The sequence below is a fragment of the Microtus oregoni genome, unplaced genomic scaffold (assembly GCF_018167655.1).
Source record: "Microtus oregoni isolate MIOR12 unplaced genomic scaffold, Mior012 000015F_ref0000493, whole genome shotgun sequence".
NCBI classification, from domain to species: domain Eukaryota; kingdom Metazoa; phylum Chordata; class Mammalia; order Rodentia; family Cricetidae; genus Microtus; species Microtus oregoni.
In genome coordinates, this window is record NW_024543074.1 from 36970123 (window position 1) to 36984565 (window position 14443).

The following is a 14443-nucleotide window of genomic DNA, read 5'->3' on the forward strand; positions in this document are numbered from 1 at the left end:
GCTGCGGGCGCGGGGTGGCCCCAGGAGGGCCGAGGGTGACCGCCTTTCTGCTCCTCGCAGTTCCTTGCGCAGCTGATGATCTTTCTCATCAGCATCGTCAGTTCCATCTTCTGCGGACACCTGGGCAAAGTCGAGCTGGACGCCGTGACACTCGCTGTTTCCGTAGGTGTTAATTTTGTTTGGGCTGATGACGTGGGTAAAGCCTCCGGAGTAAAGCTTTAACGTGTTTTTATTTGTGTTTTTATTTGTTTGCTGGAGATGAACTCAGGGCTGTGTGTGTGCGCGCGCTCGGCACACTCCCCACCCCCAAGCTTCAGAATTAGATGTGCAGGGACTGGGTCTGACCCACCAGTTACCATGATGATCTTCTGATTTGGGAAGAGTCTGAGCAGATCTCACAGGCACTGTGGAAGGAGTGTCCTAAGCAGAGGCATGGTGCATAGCTACCCGAAAGGAACGGCACACCCTCCCCCTCCTTCTGAAACCAAACCACCAAAGCTATTAGTTACACAGTTCATTAAGATTCCACCATGTCTTCCTTAGCATCACACATCCTTAGAAGCCTTTCTCCATCTGGTAAGGGAAGGGAGAGCTGCTTTGCTCACATTTGGTCTGCTCTTTCAGATGTCAGAAAAACTCCTGGTGATGGAAAACTGGGTCCTCCCCTATTTCAGAAAACGTTCCTTCTACCCTCCTAGGATGTTGGAATGCAACAATGGAGGCCTGCAGGCTCTCTGTGAGCATCCATGGTAGAGGACCTGGCTATGAAGAGTCTCTGTATAGGTCTATTCTGTATTGGCAGAACTAATGTCTTCCCTCCCTCCGTCAGTCTTTGTGTGTGTGTGTGTGTGTGTGTGTGTGTATGTGTGTGTCCCCTGTGTCTTCTCCAGGGAAGATGAGTTTGGTCACTGCAAAGCACTGAACAATGTCGACAGTGTTCTGCTCACCTAGTGTGAACAGTGTTGACAGGGTGGCTTTTAGAGACCAGGTGTCTTCCCAGCCAGGAAGCTCCATTTTGGTCATCCCATCCTGTGCTTTTCCTCTTATCCAGTCAGCCACCTCAATCCCTGCAGCCTCTCTTCTCTCCCACCCTTTGGTGTTTGGGGAGTGTGGCTTGACCCCTCTCATCTACCTCAGTGACCTCAACTCTTCTGCAGTCTCCTTCCAGTAGAAAAGAATGCTTGGCCGGGCGGTGGTGACGCACGCCTTTAATCCCAGCACTCGGGAGGCAGAGGCAGGCGGATCTCTGTGAGTTCGAGACCAGCCTGGTCTACAAGAGCTAGTTCCAGGACAGAAACCAAAACCACAGAGAAACCCTGTCTCGAAAAACAAAACAAGAATGCTTGGCCTCACATCTCTGGGCTCTCCTCAGCCCCTTGTCCTCCAGCCCTGTCAGGTCCTCACCCATCCTGCCTGCTCTTGACCCAGGGAGTCCTACCAGGACTCCTTAACCTTCGACAGCTCCTGAGGCCCTGCTGGATTCCTGGCCCACCACTAAGCAGGCGGCTCACCCTCCTTCCTCTTTCTTGTCTTTTGGGCACCTGATCCAGCATGCACCTTCCACCATGCTCTGGAACCTTGCTTTCTCTTCCAAGCCCGGCTTCTGCTCATCCCCACTCTTGGCACTAAACACATCCCGGGTTTTCTATGAACATATCCCACCACCTCTGCCTTCTCTCCCCCTCCTCTCTTCGCCAGAGTCTACACTCAGTCTTGCCTCCTGCAGTCAGCTTTCCCCTCTCCCACTGGCTGCCAATTCACCTGTACTGGGCGATTTTGTCTGTCAACTTGACACCAGCTAGAGTCCTCAGAGAAAGGACCCTCAGCTGAGGAGATGCCTCCTTGAGATCCAGCTGTAGGGCATTTTCTCATTTAGTGATCAATGGGGGAGGGCCCAGCTCATGGTGGATGGGCTAATGGTTTTGGACTCTGTAAGAAGGTGGGCTGAGCAAACCCAGGGAAGCAAGCCAGTAAGAGGAGCCCCTCTGTGGTCTCTACATCAGCTCCTGCTTCTGGGATCCTGCCCTGTTTTGAGTTCCTGTCCTGCCTTCCTTCAGTGATGAGAAGCAATGCTGAAGTAACAAACCCTTTCCTCCCTGACTAGCTCTTTGGTCATAGTACTCAGTGGTAGCAATAGTAACCCTAACTAAGGCATCACCAGATTCTGCCCATGGTTGTCAGGAGAGTTTGCCTTTGTGCTCTCCACCATGTCATCCCCCACATCTGGCCATCCTCCAGGCTGCCGCTCCTAGGAACTGCACACGCTCGGCTTGACTACGGCCTCTGATAGTTGCCCCTTTTATTTCTCTGCTTCCCACTTTCTATTTCATTTAACTGTTCACTAATGCCACAGTGAGCAGTTGAACCCAGGACCTTGCACGTGCCAGGCAAGCACTCCACCACGGAGCTGTACCCAGCCCTCTTCTTTCTGTTCTAAACGCCCTCCGTTGGTGTCTCTCAAGTCAGTGTCTCCATCCTTGACAAGGGCTTCCAGTTCTATGGTGGTTTGCAAGGTGGACCGGCTGGAGACCAGAGGTGAAACCAAACCAGAACTTGCTGCAGCCGCATCTCCCCGGTGATGCTGGGAGTTTTCTGTTCTGTCTTCATAGTGAAAAGGATTAAACCCTGAGCCTTACACCTGCACCCTCACGCCCCTCACCGTCCTTCCTCTCCATCCATCAGCTGCCTGTTTCTTAGAGCCACCCCACCCCCATTTCTTCTGCATTCCATATTACTCTCTTTCTGCCTCAGTCTTTCTGCCTCCTGAGGCCTGGAGGGTGTCCTGAGAGCCTTTCTGGTGTCCCCAGGAAGACTGAGGTCTTGGCTATGGTCACTAGAGCCTTGCATTCTTCTCTCCAAGGAACAGGTGCCTCATTTTTGTGAAGCTTGAATCCTGCCACAGGTCTGGCTCAACCAAATGTTTTGGAGTCCTGCAGCTCTGCTATCCTGCCTGCGCTCACCAGGCTTCCCCTTCTTGTCTCTTCCTGCCCCCCAGCCTCATCTGGCTGGACATTTCCATCCCCTGCTTTGGGGAGGCTTCCAAGCCTTGAAGTTTTGTGTCTGCATCGCATCATGAGGCTGTTTGTTATTTTCCTTGTTTCATTAAAATTATTTTAAGATGTATCTTTTGGGGGAAAGCAAACTAAAATAGTGTGTGTGTGTTGCTGTTGTTTTTGGCAATTTCCTTTCCCTGTTGAAATCTCTAGAGTTTTGGGGGTAAAAACAACAGGAATAAGCGCAGCCCCCAGTGAGATGGGAGGCTTGGTGGCGGCCGTGGGGAGGCTGGTGTGTTCCGCAGGCAGGCTTTCTGCAGATAAGGCCCCGAAGAGGGAGAGCCACTGCCAGCCCTCCGTAAATGGGTCAAGGAGATGTGTTACTTTTAATGGATGCCAACTTGTAACTAACTGTTGGGAAGATGGGGAACTCGATGGCACCACGATTAGATATGTTAACTTTTATACATTTTGTTTTTGAGACAGGCTCTTGCTCAGTAACCCAGGTTGGCCTTGAACTCTCAATATTTTTTACCTCAGTCAGAATTACAGGCCTAGTAATTTTTGTCTCATCTTTTATTAATGTTATCCATGGTAAGAGAGAGCTCTAACTTAGCTCAGTCTGGAAGAAACTTGAACAAACGTGAGCTAAAGAGGGTAACTCAGCCAGCAACGGCAGTTAGTGTACAACAATAACAGCAGCAACACCAGCAGCAGCAACAACACAACCAAACACAAAAGAACAAAGACCCTCTCGTGTCTTTAGAGAAACAAAATATTTATAAAGTGAATTACCTCCCCTTTGCTTTTCCTTGATTGGTTCGTAGTAGTGTGTACCTTGCATCTGGGTCCTCGTTGTGCCCTGAGCCCCTGAGTTTTATGTCTGGTAGGATAGTTTTAGGACATTCCACATGTGGCCTGCTATTGACCTCTTGGGGCTAAGGAGTGTAGATTCCAGCTGTCTTGGTCCATTACTACAATTTCAAAGTATCGGGCCTGTATAGAGAAAAGGTTTCTTTAGCTCACACTTCAGGACACTTAGAAGCACGGCACCAGCTTCTGCTGAGCTCTGGTGGGGGCCTCTTCACTCCCTCATCACATGCAGATGGTGTCATGGCTCATGAGAGGAGCAAGCAGTCACACAACAGGAAGCAAGAGCGATTCTGGTACCTGGCTGGCTCTCCTTACAATTCATTTTCCCAGGAGCAAATTAGGTACCAGGAGAACTTTATTTATTTATTTATTTATTTATTTCTGAGATGGTCTCATTGAAGCTCAGCCTGATCTCAAACTTGCTACGTACTAAAGGGTAGCCTCGAGCCTCTGCTCCTCCTGCCTCCACCTCTCCAGGGCGGGGGTTACAGGCACATGCCAGCATGCCCAGCTCATGAAGTGCTGGATTTTCACATTCTAGGATAATACTCTATGTCGTAAGGAGGCCGTTAGTTAGTTCCCAGCTGCTTAGCCCCAAAATAATCACACAGAAACTGTATTATTTAAATATCTGCTTGGCCCATTAGCTCCAGCTTCTCATTGGCTAACTCTTACATCTTAATTTAACCCATTTTTATTAATCTGTGTATCATCATGAGGTTGTGACCTACCAGCAAAGTTTTAGCACGTCTGTCTCTGATGCTACTCCATGGCTTCTCTCTGACTTTACCTCCTTTCTCCTAGCATTCAGTTTAGTTTTCCCCACCTAGCTCTGTTCCTTTATAGCTCTGCTATAGGCCCAAAGCAGTTTCTTTATTAACCAGTGATATTCACAGAATGCAGAAGAGAATCCCACATCAACTCTACCTACTGAGCTACATCTTCTGCCCCCTGTGAGAACTGTGTTAGCCCCGTCTGAGGCTGGCATCCCAGTGACTTAATCACCCTCCATTAAATGTCATTTCTTGAAGGTCCCACTACCTCCCAACTACACCATACAAAGGACCAGACTTTCAGCACCTACACCACTGAGGACCACATTTCATTAGCCAAAACACTGGGTCTTGGTAAGCAAAGCTGTTAATTTACCTGAAGTTGACATGGGCTGCTACATGTGAGACCCAGGATGAAGAAGTGCACTGCACTTTCCCTCTCTTCTCTGCTGGCCTGAACAACAGCACTTTCAGCCCCACCCCCCAACCTAAGGGCTAATCTCTGGGTAGTGGGGAGAGGATGAGTTCTGCTTGAGAGGGCGGCATAAACCCAATCCTTACCAGACTACTGAAGCCTTAGGTCTGCAGTCAGACTTCCCAGCTTCGGGTCACACCAAGGCACCTAGTTTACTATATAGTAAATATATAGTAAGTTTTCTGTCACCCAGGCTACACCTGAAATGGGAAACCTAACGCTATGTACATGTGACTTAGGACAATGCCTGGCTTGCAGTATATGTTCAATAAACACTTGGTGTTCTGTGTGTGCGCACGTGTTTGCAGGCGCAGCCCCCTGCATGTGCATTCGGAGTCCCGAGGAGAAGGTGGGTGTCCTGCTCGCTCCCTCTCCCTTGCTCTTTTGAGGCAGAGCAGTATTTCCAAGACCGGAGCAGTATTTCAGCCAGGCTGGAGGGTCAGTGAGCTCCAGGGTCTGCTTGTCTCCATAGTACCCCCTGCCTCACACACCAAGTCCTGGAGCTGCACAGGCATGCAGCTTTTACAGGGGTTCCAGGGATCCAGACCCAGGTTCTCATGCTCACATAGCAAGCATTGCTACCACTGAGCTCTCTGCCAAGTCTGGACTTTTAAATAGATATTTTTCTTTTCTCTCTCTCTCTCTCTCTCTCTCTCTCTCTCTCTCTCTCTCTGTGTGTGTGTGTGTGTGTGTGTGTGTGTGTGTGTGTGTGTGTGTGCATGCATTCAACACCCTAACCCTGTTACTTTTGCATGCATATCCTCTGGCAGATGAGGTACATGGCCTTAGACAATAGAAAATCTTTCTGTTTATTTTTTAGTTTTTTAAGGTGGGCTTGGCTCTGGTACTGAGACTGGTCTTGAGCTCCTTGGGCTCCAGTGATTTTTCTGCCTCCATACTTCAAGGTGTGGGGACCACAGGACATGCCACGGTGCCTGGCTTTACTTTCCTAAGACAGAAGCTCTTACATGCTAAATTAAGAAAATTTAGGCTTGCTGGGTACAGAGATACTCACCTTTAATCCCAACACTTGTTTGTAAGAGGCAGGAGGATCTCTGTGAGTCTGAGGCTAGCCTGGTCTACAGAGCAAGTTCAAGCCAGCCAGGGCTACATAGAGAACCCCTGTCTCAAAAAGACAGCAAAAATAGTCTTTAAGCTCCCCTGGTTGGCCTAGGGTGGCTGTGGCCCTTGGCTAGAAGAGGCATTTTTGTTTGATAAGCCTCAAGGATCTGTGTGGCCGTCTGAACCCCAGGAGCCTGGGCATTCACGTGGGCGTGCCTGCTCTTTGGAAATGAGCGGCTGAACTGGGTGCAGTGGCTCCGGCCTTTAATCCCAGCACTTGGGAGGCAGCAGCAGGCGGATCCCTGTGAGTTCCAGATCAACATGATCTATGTAGTGAACTCCAGGACAGCGGGAGTTACATAGCAAGACCCTAAGGGTGGTGGGGTATGGGGGACAACAGCAACAACAAAAAAGCAAAAACAAAAACCAACTAAGTGAAAAAAGGCTACACAAGGTAGGTGGCGTATGCCTTTAATTCCAACACTGAGGAGACAGAGGCAGGTGGAGCTCTCTGGGCTCAAGGGCAGCCTGATCTACACAGAGAGTTCCAGGACAGCCAGGGCTAAATAAGGAGACCGTGGCTCATAAAACCAAAAGGAGCTGCTGGGGCCCTTGGCTCTCTGCAGCCGCTGCCTGCCGCACTCGGTTGCTTCTTTCCCTGCAGGTTGTGAATGTCACCGGGATTTCAGTCGGAACTGGCTTGGCCTCAGCTTGTGACACACTGATGTCCCAGGTGAGAACCTCGTTGCTGCCTAGGGAACCGCACACTGGGATTTGGCAGCCCTTTATGTATGGACTGTACAGTTAGATTTACTAAATCATGTGACCAACAGCTAACTCAGCTGTGACTCTCAGGAGTTTGCCTTGTTTGTGATTTGTGCTAGGGGACAAGAAGGCTGCAGCTCAGGCTGATGGCAGAGCAGTGAGTGGGCTTTGCAAGGTGGGGACAAGGGGAGCACAGTGAGAAGTGGGGACAAGGGGAGACAGTGAGAAGCTAAGCAGACAGGAACAGGACCTGGGTGGCACCAGGTTCCTTCAGGTGGTTTTTTTTTTATTTGTTTTTTGTTATTGTTGGGTTTTTGTTTGTTTGTTTGCTTGTTTGAGACTGGATTTCTCTGTGTGACAGCCCTGGCTGTCCTGGAATTTCCTCTTGTAGGCCAGGCTGGCCTCGAACTCATAGAGATCCACTTGCCACTGCCTCCCGAGTACTGGGATTAAAGGCATGTGCCACCACTGCCCAGCTCAGGTGATTTTTTTTCCCCCAACAGTTTAAAGCAGAGAAACTTACTAGCCTGACTTACAAGGCTGGGACCTCTGTTTTGGGGAAAAACTGTTTGGTATCCTTTGGCCTCCTTAAAGTTTCAGTTTTCACGTCATTTAGCAAAGGGACTCCACTTTTTGGTTGGGTTTGGTCTGGTCCTGGGGCAGGTCAGTGGTTCCCATTGTGTTTGGCAGATAGTTCTGCTCCCCCAAATCTTCACAGGGGTCATGTTTTCCTTGTCCCTCACTCTGAGTTCCACTGTAAGCTTCTTAGAAGACCTGGTGGCACACGTCTTTAATACCAACAGTCGGGAGACAGAGGCAGGTGGATCTCTGTGAGTTCAAGGCCAGCCTGGTCTACAAGAGCTAGTTCCAGGACAGGCTTCAAAACTACAGAGAAACCTTGTCTCGAAAAACCAAAAAAGAAAACAAAAGGGGAGCGCCTTTGCACTCCAGGTCCTCACCCCAGCACTGGGCTCCATCCCCAACACTGCCCTTTCGGTCACTGCTCCTCCCACTGGGCTTAGCCTTTGCTGGGTCTCCTTAGGGCTTCTTCAATAAAATCGTCAAGTGAACACAAAGCCACCCTTAACTTTTGGGTGACCTCAGTGCAGTGGGTGTATTACTTTCTCTGCACCCCTGTTCTGTGCCTGTCTCCTTCTCAAAGCTTCATTCTGCTCCTCCATGCTCCTTGTGAACAGCTCTAGTTCCCAGAGCAGGGGACAGTTGTCCCAGGGCACATACAAAGCCACAGTGGTGGTTGGCTGTCTGGGACCTGGCAGCTGTCCCTTGCATCTCCCCCATCACCTTCCTCCTGCCCGGTCCCTTGGGCGGTGCTGCCCGGAACATGGCTGTCAGAGCTGCTGGACCTGCTGGAAGTGGGAGGCCACCGTCCCCAGTTCGCTGAAACATTGTTTTTCCAAGTCCTTCCCACGTTAGCTGAAACATTGTTTTTCCAAGTCCTTTGGAGGCAGGAACCTGAGGCGCGTGGGGGTCATACTCCAAAGAGGCATCCTCATCTTGTTGCTCTGCTGCTTCCCCTGCTGGGCCATCTTCCTCAACACGGAGCACCTGCTCCTGCTCCTGAGGCAGGACCCAGAAGTCGCCAGGTGAGCACTGACTCAGAATCCCCGGTCAGCAGGAAGCACCCAACATTCTCAGCTCATTCGCTGGTTGTGGGCACTTGGAACCAGAAGCTGTGCTGACCACAGAGTAACACACAAGGCCAAGGCAGCTCACACTGATGCACTGGGGGGTCCCATTCATGTCCACACAGTTTTCTCCCATAAGAAGTTCAACACACAGCTGTCTTCACTGTTGTGCTTAGGGTTGTTTTTTTTTTTTTTTTTTTTTTTTTTTTATTATTATAAAATGTAACGGTCTAGTGGGGTTGCTGTCCTGGGCTTGGTTCTTTCTAAAGATTTCGGCATCATATTATGCTCAACTTGTAACAAGTTTTCCTGCTAGGACATCCCCCGCTCAACCTTCTCCCCACTGAAAAGTCTCTGCCGCCCCTCCCCCAACTTCATGACCCACTCTGCAGCCTTTGGACCCTGCTTTGACCTGGTGTCTCCCCAACAAGTGTTTAGTTTTAATTTTTAGAAGATACCCCCAGCTGGACCCGAAGGTAGAGTGACCAGAAACCACTTCACTGTTGCCTGAAAACTGTCTTCTTGTTCCAGGCTAGCCCAGGTTTACGTGATGATTTTCATCCCTGCTCTTCCTGTAAGTTTCACAGCTGCCGTGCTTCTTTATTAGTGTGTAATCATAGAAATACTAATAACAATAATATTAATTAAGTGATGAGTGCCACAGGGACATTTTCATACATGTCCATTATGACATACATATCCATTTTCCTTTTCCCTTCTACCTTGTCCTGGTTCCCGTGATCCTTTTCAGCTTCCCCTGTTCTAACCCCCTGTCTCAAGTCACATATGAGAGAAAGTATGTAATAACTGTCCTTCAGAGTCTGGCTTTTCACCCAAACGAGGAGCATAAGTTCCGATAATTTTCCTAAAGATGACATGACATGATATCAACCTTATTGGCAGAATAGTATTCCATTGTCTTATGTGGGCCTCATTTTCTCTATTTGTCCATTTAAGGCCACCAAAACTACACTTCCATAAAGTGTGATGGCTAATCTCAATGGTCAACTTGATGTGATCTAGAATTGCTTCGGAGACCAGCCTCAGGAATACCTTTGGGGGATCATTTTTATGAGGTTGATTTGAAAGGCCCATCCTCTCTATGGGCAGCACCAGGCCTGTTCACTATGGGTGGCATCATTCCTTGGCTGGGTTCTCGGACTGCACAAAAGGAGAAAGCCAGTTGAGAATAAGCATTCATCTCTCCGTGCGCCTTGACTGTGGATGTGACATGACCAGCAGCCTCAAGCTCCTGTCACCAAGGACTTCCTGCTGTAGTGGACTGTGTCCTTGAACCGTGAGCCAAAACGAACCCTTTCAGCTGGGCAGTGGTGGCGCACACCTATAATCCCAGCACTTAGGAGGCAGAGATGGGAGAATCTCTGTGAATTCAAGGCCAGCCTGGTCTATAGAGCAAGTTCCAGGATAGCCAGGATGACACAAAGAAACCCTGTCTCAAAAAACCAACCAACCATCCAACCAACAAACAAAACCCTTTCGTCTTACATTGTCTTTAATTACATTTTAAAAATTTTGTTCCAGTGGGGTTCAAGTCCCAAAGAAAGGGTGTGGAGTTGGTGAGGGAAGGAGACTGACATGATCTGAGGGTGAATCAGGACGGCTGCCCATTTACTGAAAATAGGCCACACCTTATATACTTTGTAATTGCATTGTAGTTTAACAACAAGCAGTACTGAAAGCAGAATTAATGATTCCAGGATGAAAGCTGTATTCAGTGTCATTACAGCATTTCTCTTGAAGCAAAAAAAGTAAGCTTAGCAAGAATCTAAATGCCTATTGTCCTCCAAGACTCAGAAACCCCGCCAGGTGCCTTCTTCCTCTTGTAGGGTCTCAGCCTCTGTGGTCAGGAGGTGCCAGTTCCGAGAAACAAACTCATTCTTCAAGGGACAGGACCTAGTGTTTGTACCATGTAGCAAGCAGGCATTGAGCTGTTTCCTAACTGCATTCCTTTGGAGAGGGAGTGAAGTGTTCTGCTGATGCCATCAAAAAAGTAGCCATGGAATTCCTAGACAGGGTGGCACTGTCTGCAACCTGCATTCAGAAGGCTGAGGTGGAAGGATAGAACATTTTGAGCCAGCCTGAGCTGCACAGAAGACAGTTTTTAAAAAGAGAACCCATGGCATAAGGACTCAGCAACAGCACTGTGACAAATAAGAGGGATTGGAAGGCGTGCGAAACCATACCCTGAGCTGCTTTACGGCTCCCCAACACCCAAGTAGCCCTGAGCCAGCCGGGGCTCCTCATGGCATGGCACATGTGTGGACAATCAGTTATCTTCATCCCCCATGTGGGTCCTGGGGAGCCTGGCGCTCAGATCCCTGTACATGGATGGTATCCCTGAGGATCATGCTCACACCCAAGCCCTAACTAGGGCTCTGGGACTGAGCTTCCCGTCTTCTGGGGGCCCAGCCTGGATTCACAGCTGCAGCTGGGAGGATTCAGGCCATTGCTTCTGCCTCACCCCCTCTTCAGGCAGTCAAGGCTGGGGCATTTGCTTCAGCCAATAGAATCCACTCCTCTATGCTCTTCAGAAGTGAATCTTTCAGTCACTCATTCCGGTATTTGTTTAGGGTAAATCTGGTTTTCTGGATTTTGATGTCCAAGAATCAGAAAAAGAATATTCTAAAAATCAGAGTAGGGCTGGAGAGATGGCTCAGCGGTTAAGAGCACTGGTTGCTCTTTCAGAGGTCCTGAGTTCAATTCCCAGCTCACAAGATGGTGGCTCACAACCATCTGTAATGAGGTCTGGTGCCTTCTTCTGGCCTGCAGGAAGACACACAGGCAGAACACTGTACACATAATAAATAAATAGATCTTAACCCACTGCCCACCCCCAAAAAAACAGAGTAGACAACAATGGCATAGAAGACCCAGAAATAATCCCGTACAAAGCCTTTCGATCCTTGACAAGGGTGTCAGAACCCACACTGGAGGAAGGGTGGCCTCTCTGGTGAGTGGTCTGAGAAAGGCAACTGTCCACATGTAGAGGAATCAAATAGATCCATATCTCTCACCCAGCACTGAGATCAGTTCAGGAACCGAGTGCACGAGGAAGACACTGCGAGCCAGCACAGGCAAGGGCTCTCTAAAAAGGCAGACAACAGCAAAGGAAAGAATCCCAAGGCTTAACAATTGGGACAACATGGAATTAAAAAGCCTCCAAACAGCAGCAGAAATGTCATCAGAGGCAGCGCACAGACGGGGAGCAAGTTCTTGCCAATCGCACATCCCACGTGAGATTAATGTTTAGAATATACAAAGAACACCAACATTCAAATATCTCCCCATCAAAATGGACTAATGGACTAAATAAAGGAAGAAATAAAAGTAGTCAATATCTTTAGCTATCAGAGAAATACAAATTGAAACTGCCTTGGCATTTCGTGTGAGTCCAGCGAGATTAGATCTCATCAAGAAAACAATGACAACAAATGCTGGTGAGGATGTGGGAGCATAAATCGGCCTGGTTGCCATGGAGATCAATAGGGAAGCTCCTCCAAAGCTAAAACTGTATTTACTCCAAGATCCCACTGTACCACTGTGGCTGTATAACTGAAGGACACCAGCATGCAACAGGCATGCTTGTATATCTTTATTTCATTTCTGCCAAGATATGAAACTAGCCTGAATTTCCATCAGCAGATGAGTGGATTAAAAGGGTATACATGTACACAGTGAAATTTCATTTAGCTATGAAGAAAAATGAAATTATAGGATAGAGGAGATGAATGCCTTCTGCTAATCCTGATCTGAGTGCAATCCCCAGAGACCCACAGGGTGGAGGAGAACCAGCTCCTGCCAAGTGTTCTCGGATCTCTACCTGTGTGCTCTGGCACTAGCCTGCACACACACACACGCACACACACACACACACACACACACACACACACACACAAATAAGACAGATAAATATAAAAAGGAAATGAAAATGAGTAGAACTGGAGACCATTTATTAAGTGAAGTAGCCATCAGACTCAGAGAAATAAATATCGCATCTTTTCTCTCTTTTGCAGGAAGTAGATTTACAGTTGTGTCTGTGTGTGTATATATACGTGTGTGTGTGTGTGTGTGTGTGTGTGTGTGTGTGTGACACAGAGGTAGAAAGGGCACCATGAGAGGGAGGAGGGGAGGAGAGCAAGACAGGGAGGTGGAATGCATACCATCAAAACAGAAGATAAAGTTGTGGGAGGAAGGGGAGCAGGGCTGGGAGGATAGTGACAGATGATGGAATAAGAACGAAGTGCATTGATATGTATAGGGAATGGCAAGTGAAGCCCATTCTCTTTTTGGACAGCATACAGGCCAAAACTTTAATAAAAAAATTCATAACTTGACATGTGTGAAAATATTGTAATGAAATCCATTGTTGTGTAAAACATTCAAAAGAAACTGAGCTGGGGCATAGCCTTGTGGCAGACATTTTGCCGACTGCAAAGTCCTGGGTTTGATCCACAGAAATATCCAAACAACAGCAAAACCAGAAGCAAAGTAAGCTCTCCTGTTTTCTGTTTCATCTTCTAGGCTGCGTTCCTATTCCAGTTGCAGACACGGTATTTACAGAGTCAGGTATTCTTTTGTATTTTTACTGCACACTACTGTGGGAAATGTGGAGTCGATGTTCTAAAGGGATTTTCTGCAGTAATTTGCACCCGTTTCTCTTTATTCATCTCTGACACATTCACGTACTTGGGCAACATGAGCCCCTGGGGTTTCTCGTACTGAGAAGATGGCCGCCGTGTGGACTCATCTGTTTAGATTCCTCTTAGTTTTTCCTTGGTCCCTCTGCGGGCTTCACTCCTAACCCTTCCCTACTCTTGTAGCTGACTGCTGGCTTTGCATCTGACCTGGGGACCTGATACTGAATGAGAGGGTCTAGGGTTTCTACAGCGACGCTTGGAAGTGTGGGTAGGACACTGTGTGCTGCACCCAGGGCAGAAGGGAAACAGAAGGAGGAGAGAGCCAGAAGTGGGTGGGCAGAAACTGGTTCTCTCTTTAGTTAGTGGCCTGTCCCTTGTTACCTCCAGACAGCTTGCTAGCCTTCAACTATAAAGGCCTCGTCCCTAAGCCAGAGGACGTTGCTCTGCTTTGACAGCCATCAATTCTGTTTGATTGCCGTGAAGAAAGGGTTTATTTGAGGACAGAAGCATAGACAGCATAAACAATAGGAATGTGCGTTGTCAGGCATGGTGGTTGCACGTCTTTAATTCCAACATTAGGTGTGCTCCATGAGTTCGAGGCCAGCCTGGTCTTCATACAGAGTAGCCGGAGGGACGGACATTTCCCCCACACTTGCTCTGAAGCAAGTATTTCTGGGGGGCTGTGCATGTGAGATCCTTGAGCACAGGTCTGGGCCCCAACCCCCCAAAGCCTGTGTGTTCTTCCGGAAACCACACCCCTTTCCTTGTTGCTGTGATGAAACTGGACGGGTTTTTGCAAACAGCGACCGCAGGCTTCATCAAGGGAGGGGACTCATTTGACTGTTGCCATTCCTGGCTTTTCTACTAGCCTTGTATGACTTCACTGCCACCTTTTAACTAAGAGTTCGCTTGACAGCCTAGCCAACTCGCTTTTGAAAATAGTAATGTTTTCCTATTTGTTTGAGAATTTTAGGGCATCATTATGCCCCAAGTTATCGTTGGGGTCGCAGCAAATGTTATCAACGTGGGAATGAACGCCTTCTTGCTGTTCGCCTTGGACCTCGGAGTGGTGTGAGTGGAAACCCATTCATTCAACAAAGACTGCAGCGTGTCCTAGGGCTGGGGATAGGCCAGTGAAGCGGGGGAATGTGGACAGGTAAGCAGGCACCTAGCACTCTGGGTTCCGGTGTTCTGCATG

At 48.6% G+C, this 14443-nt stretch overlaps 1 protein-coding gene across 1 annotated transcript in view; it reads left to right on the top strand.

Moving 5' to 3' along the window:
* Positions 1-14443, top strand: part of LOC121457170 (multidrug and toxin extrusion protein 2) — a 35020-nt gene that overhangs the window by 179 nt on the left and 20398 nt on the right. The window contains exons 2-7 of the mRNA XM_041665912.1: positions 61-162; positions 6841-6909; positions 8397-8545; positions 9119-9161; positions 13130-13174; positions 14219-14316. Coding sequence (XP_041521846.1) covers positions 61-162; positions 6841-6909; positions 8397-8545; positions 9119-9161; positions 13130-13174; positions 14219-14316 — 506 coding nt within the window. The remainder of the gene's footprint in view (positions 1-60; positions 163-6840; positions 6910-8396; positions 8546-9118; positions 9162-13129; positions 13175-14218; positions 14317-14443) is intronic.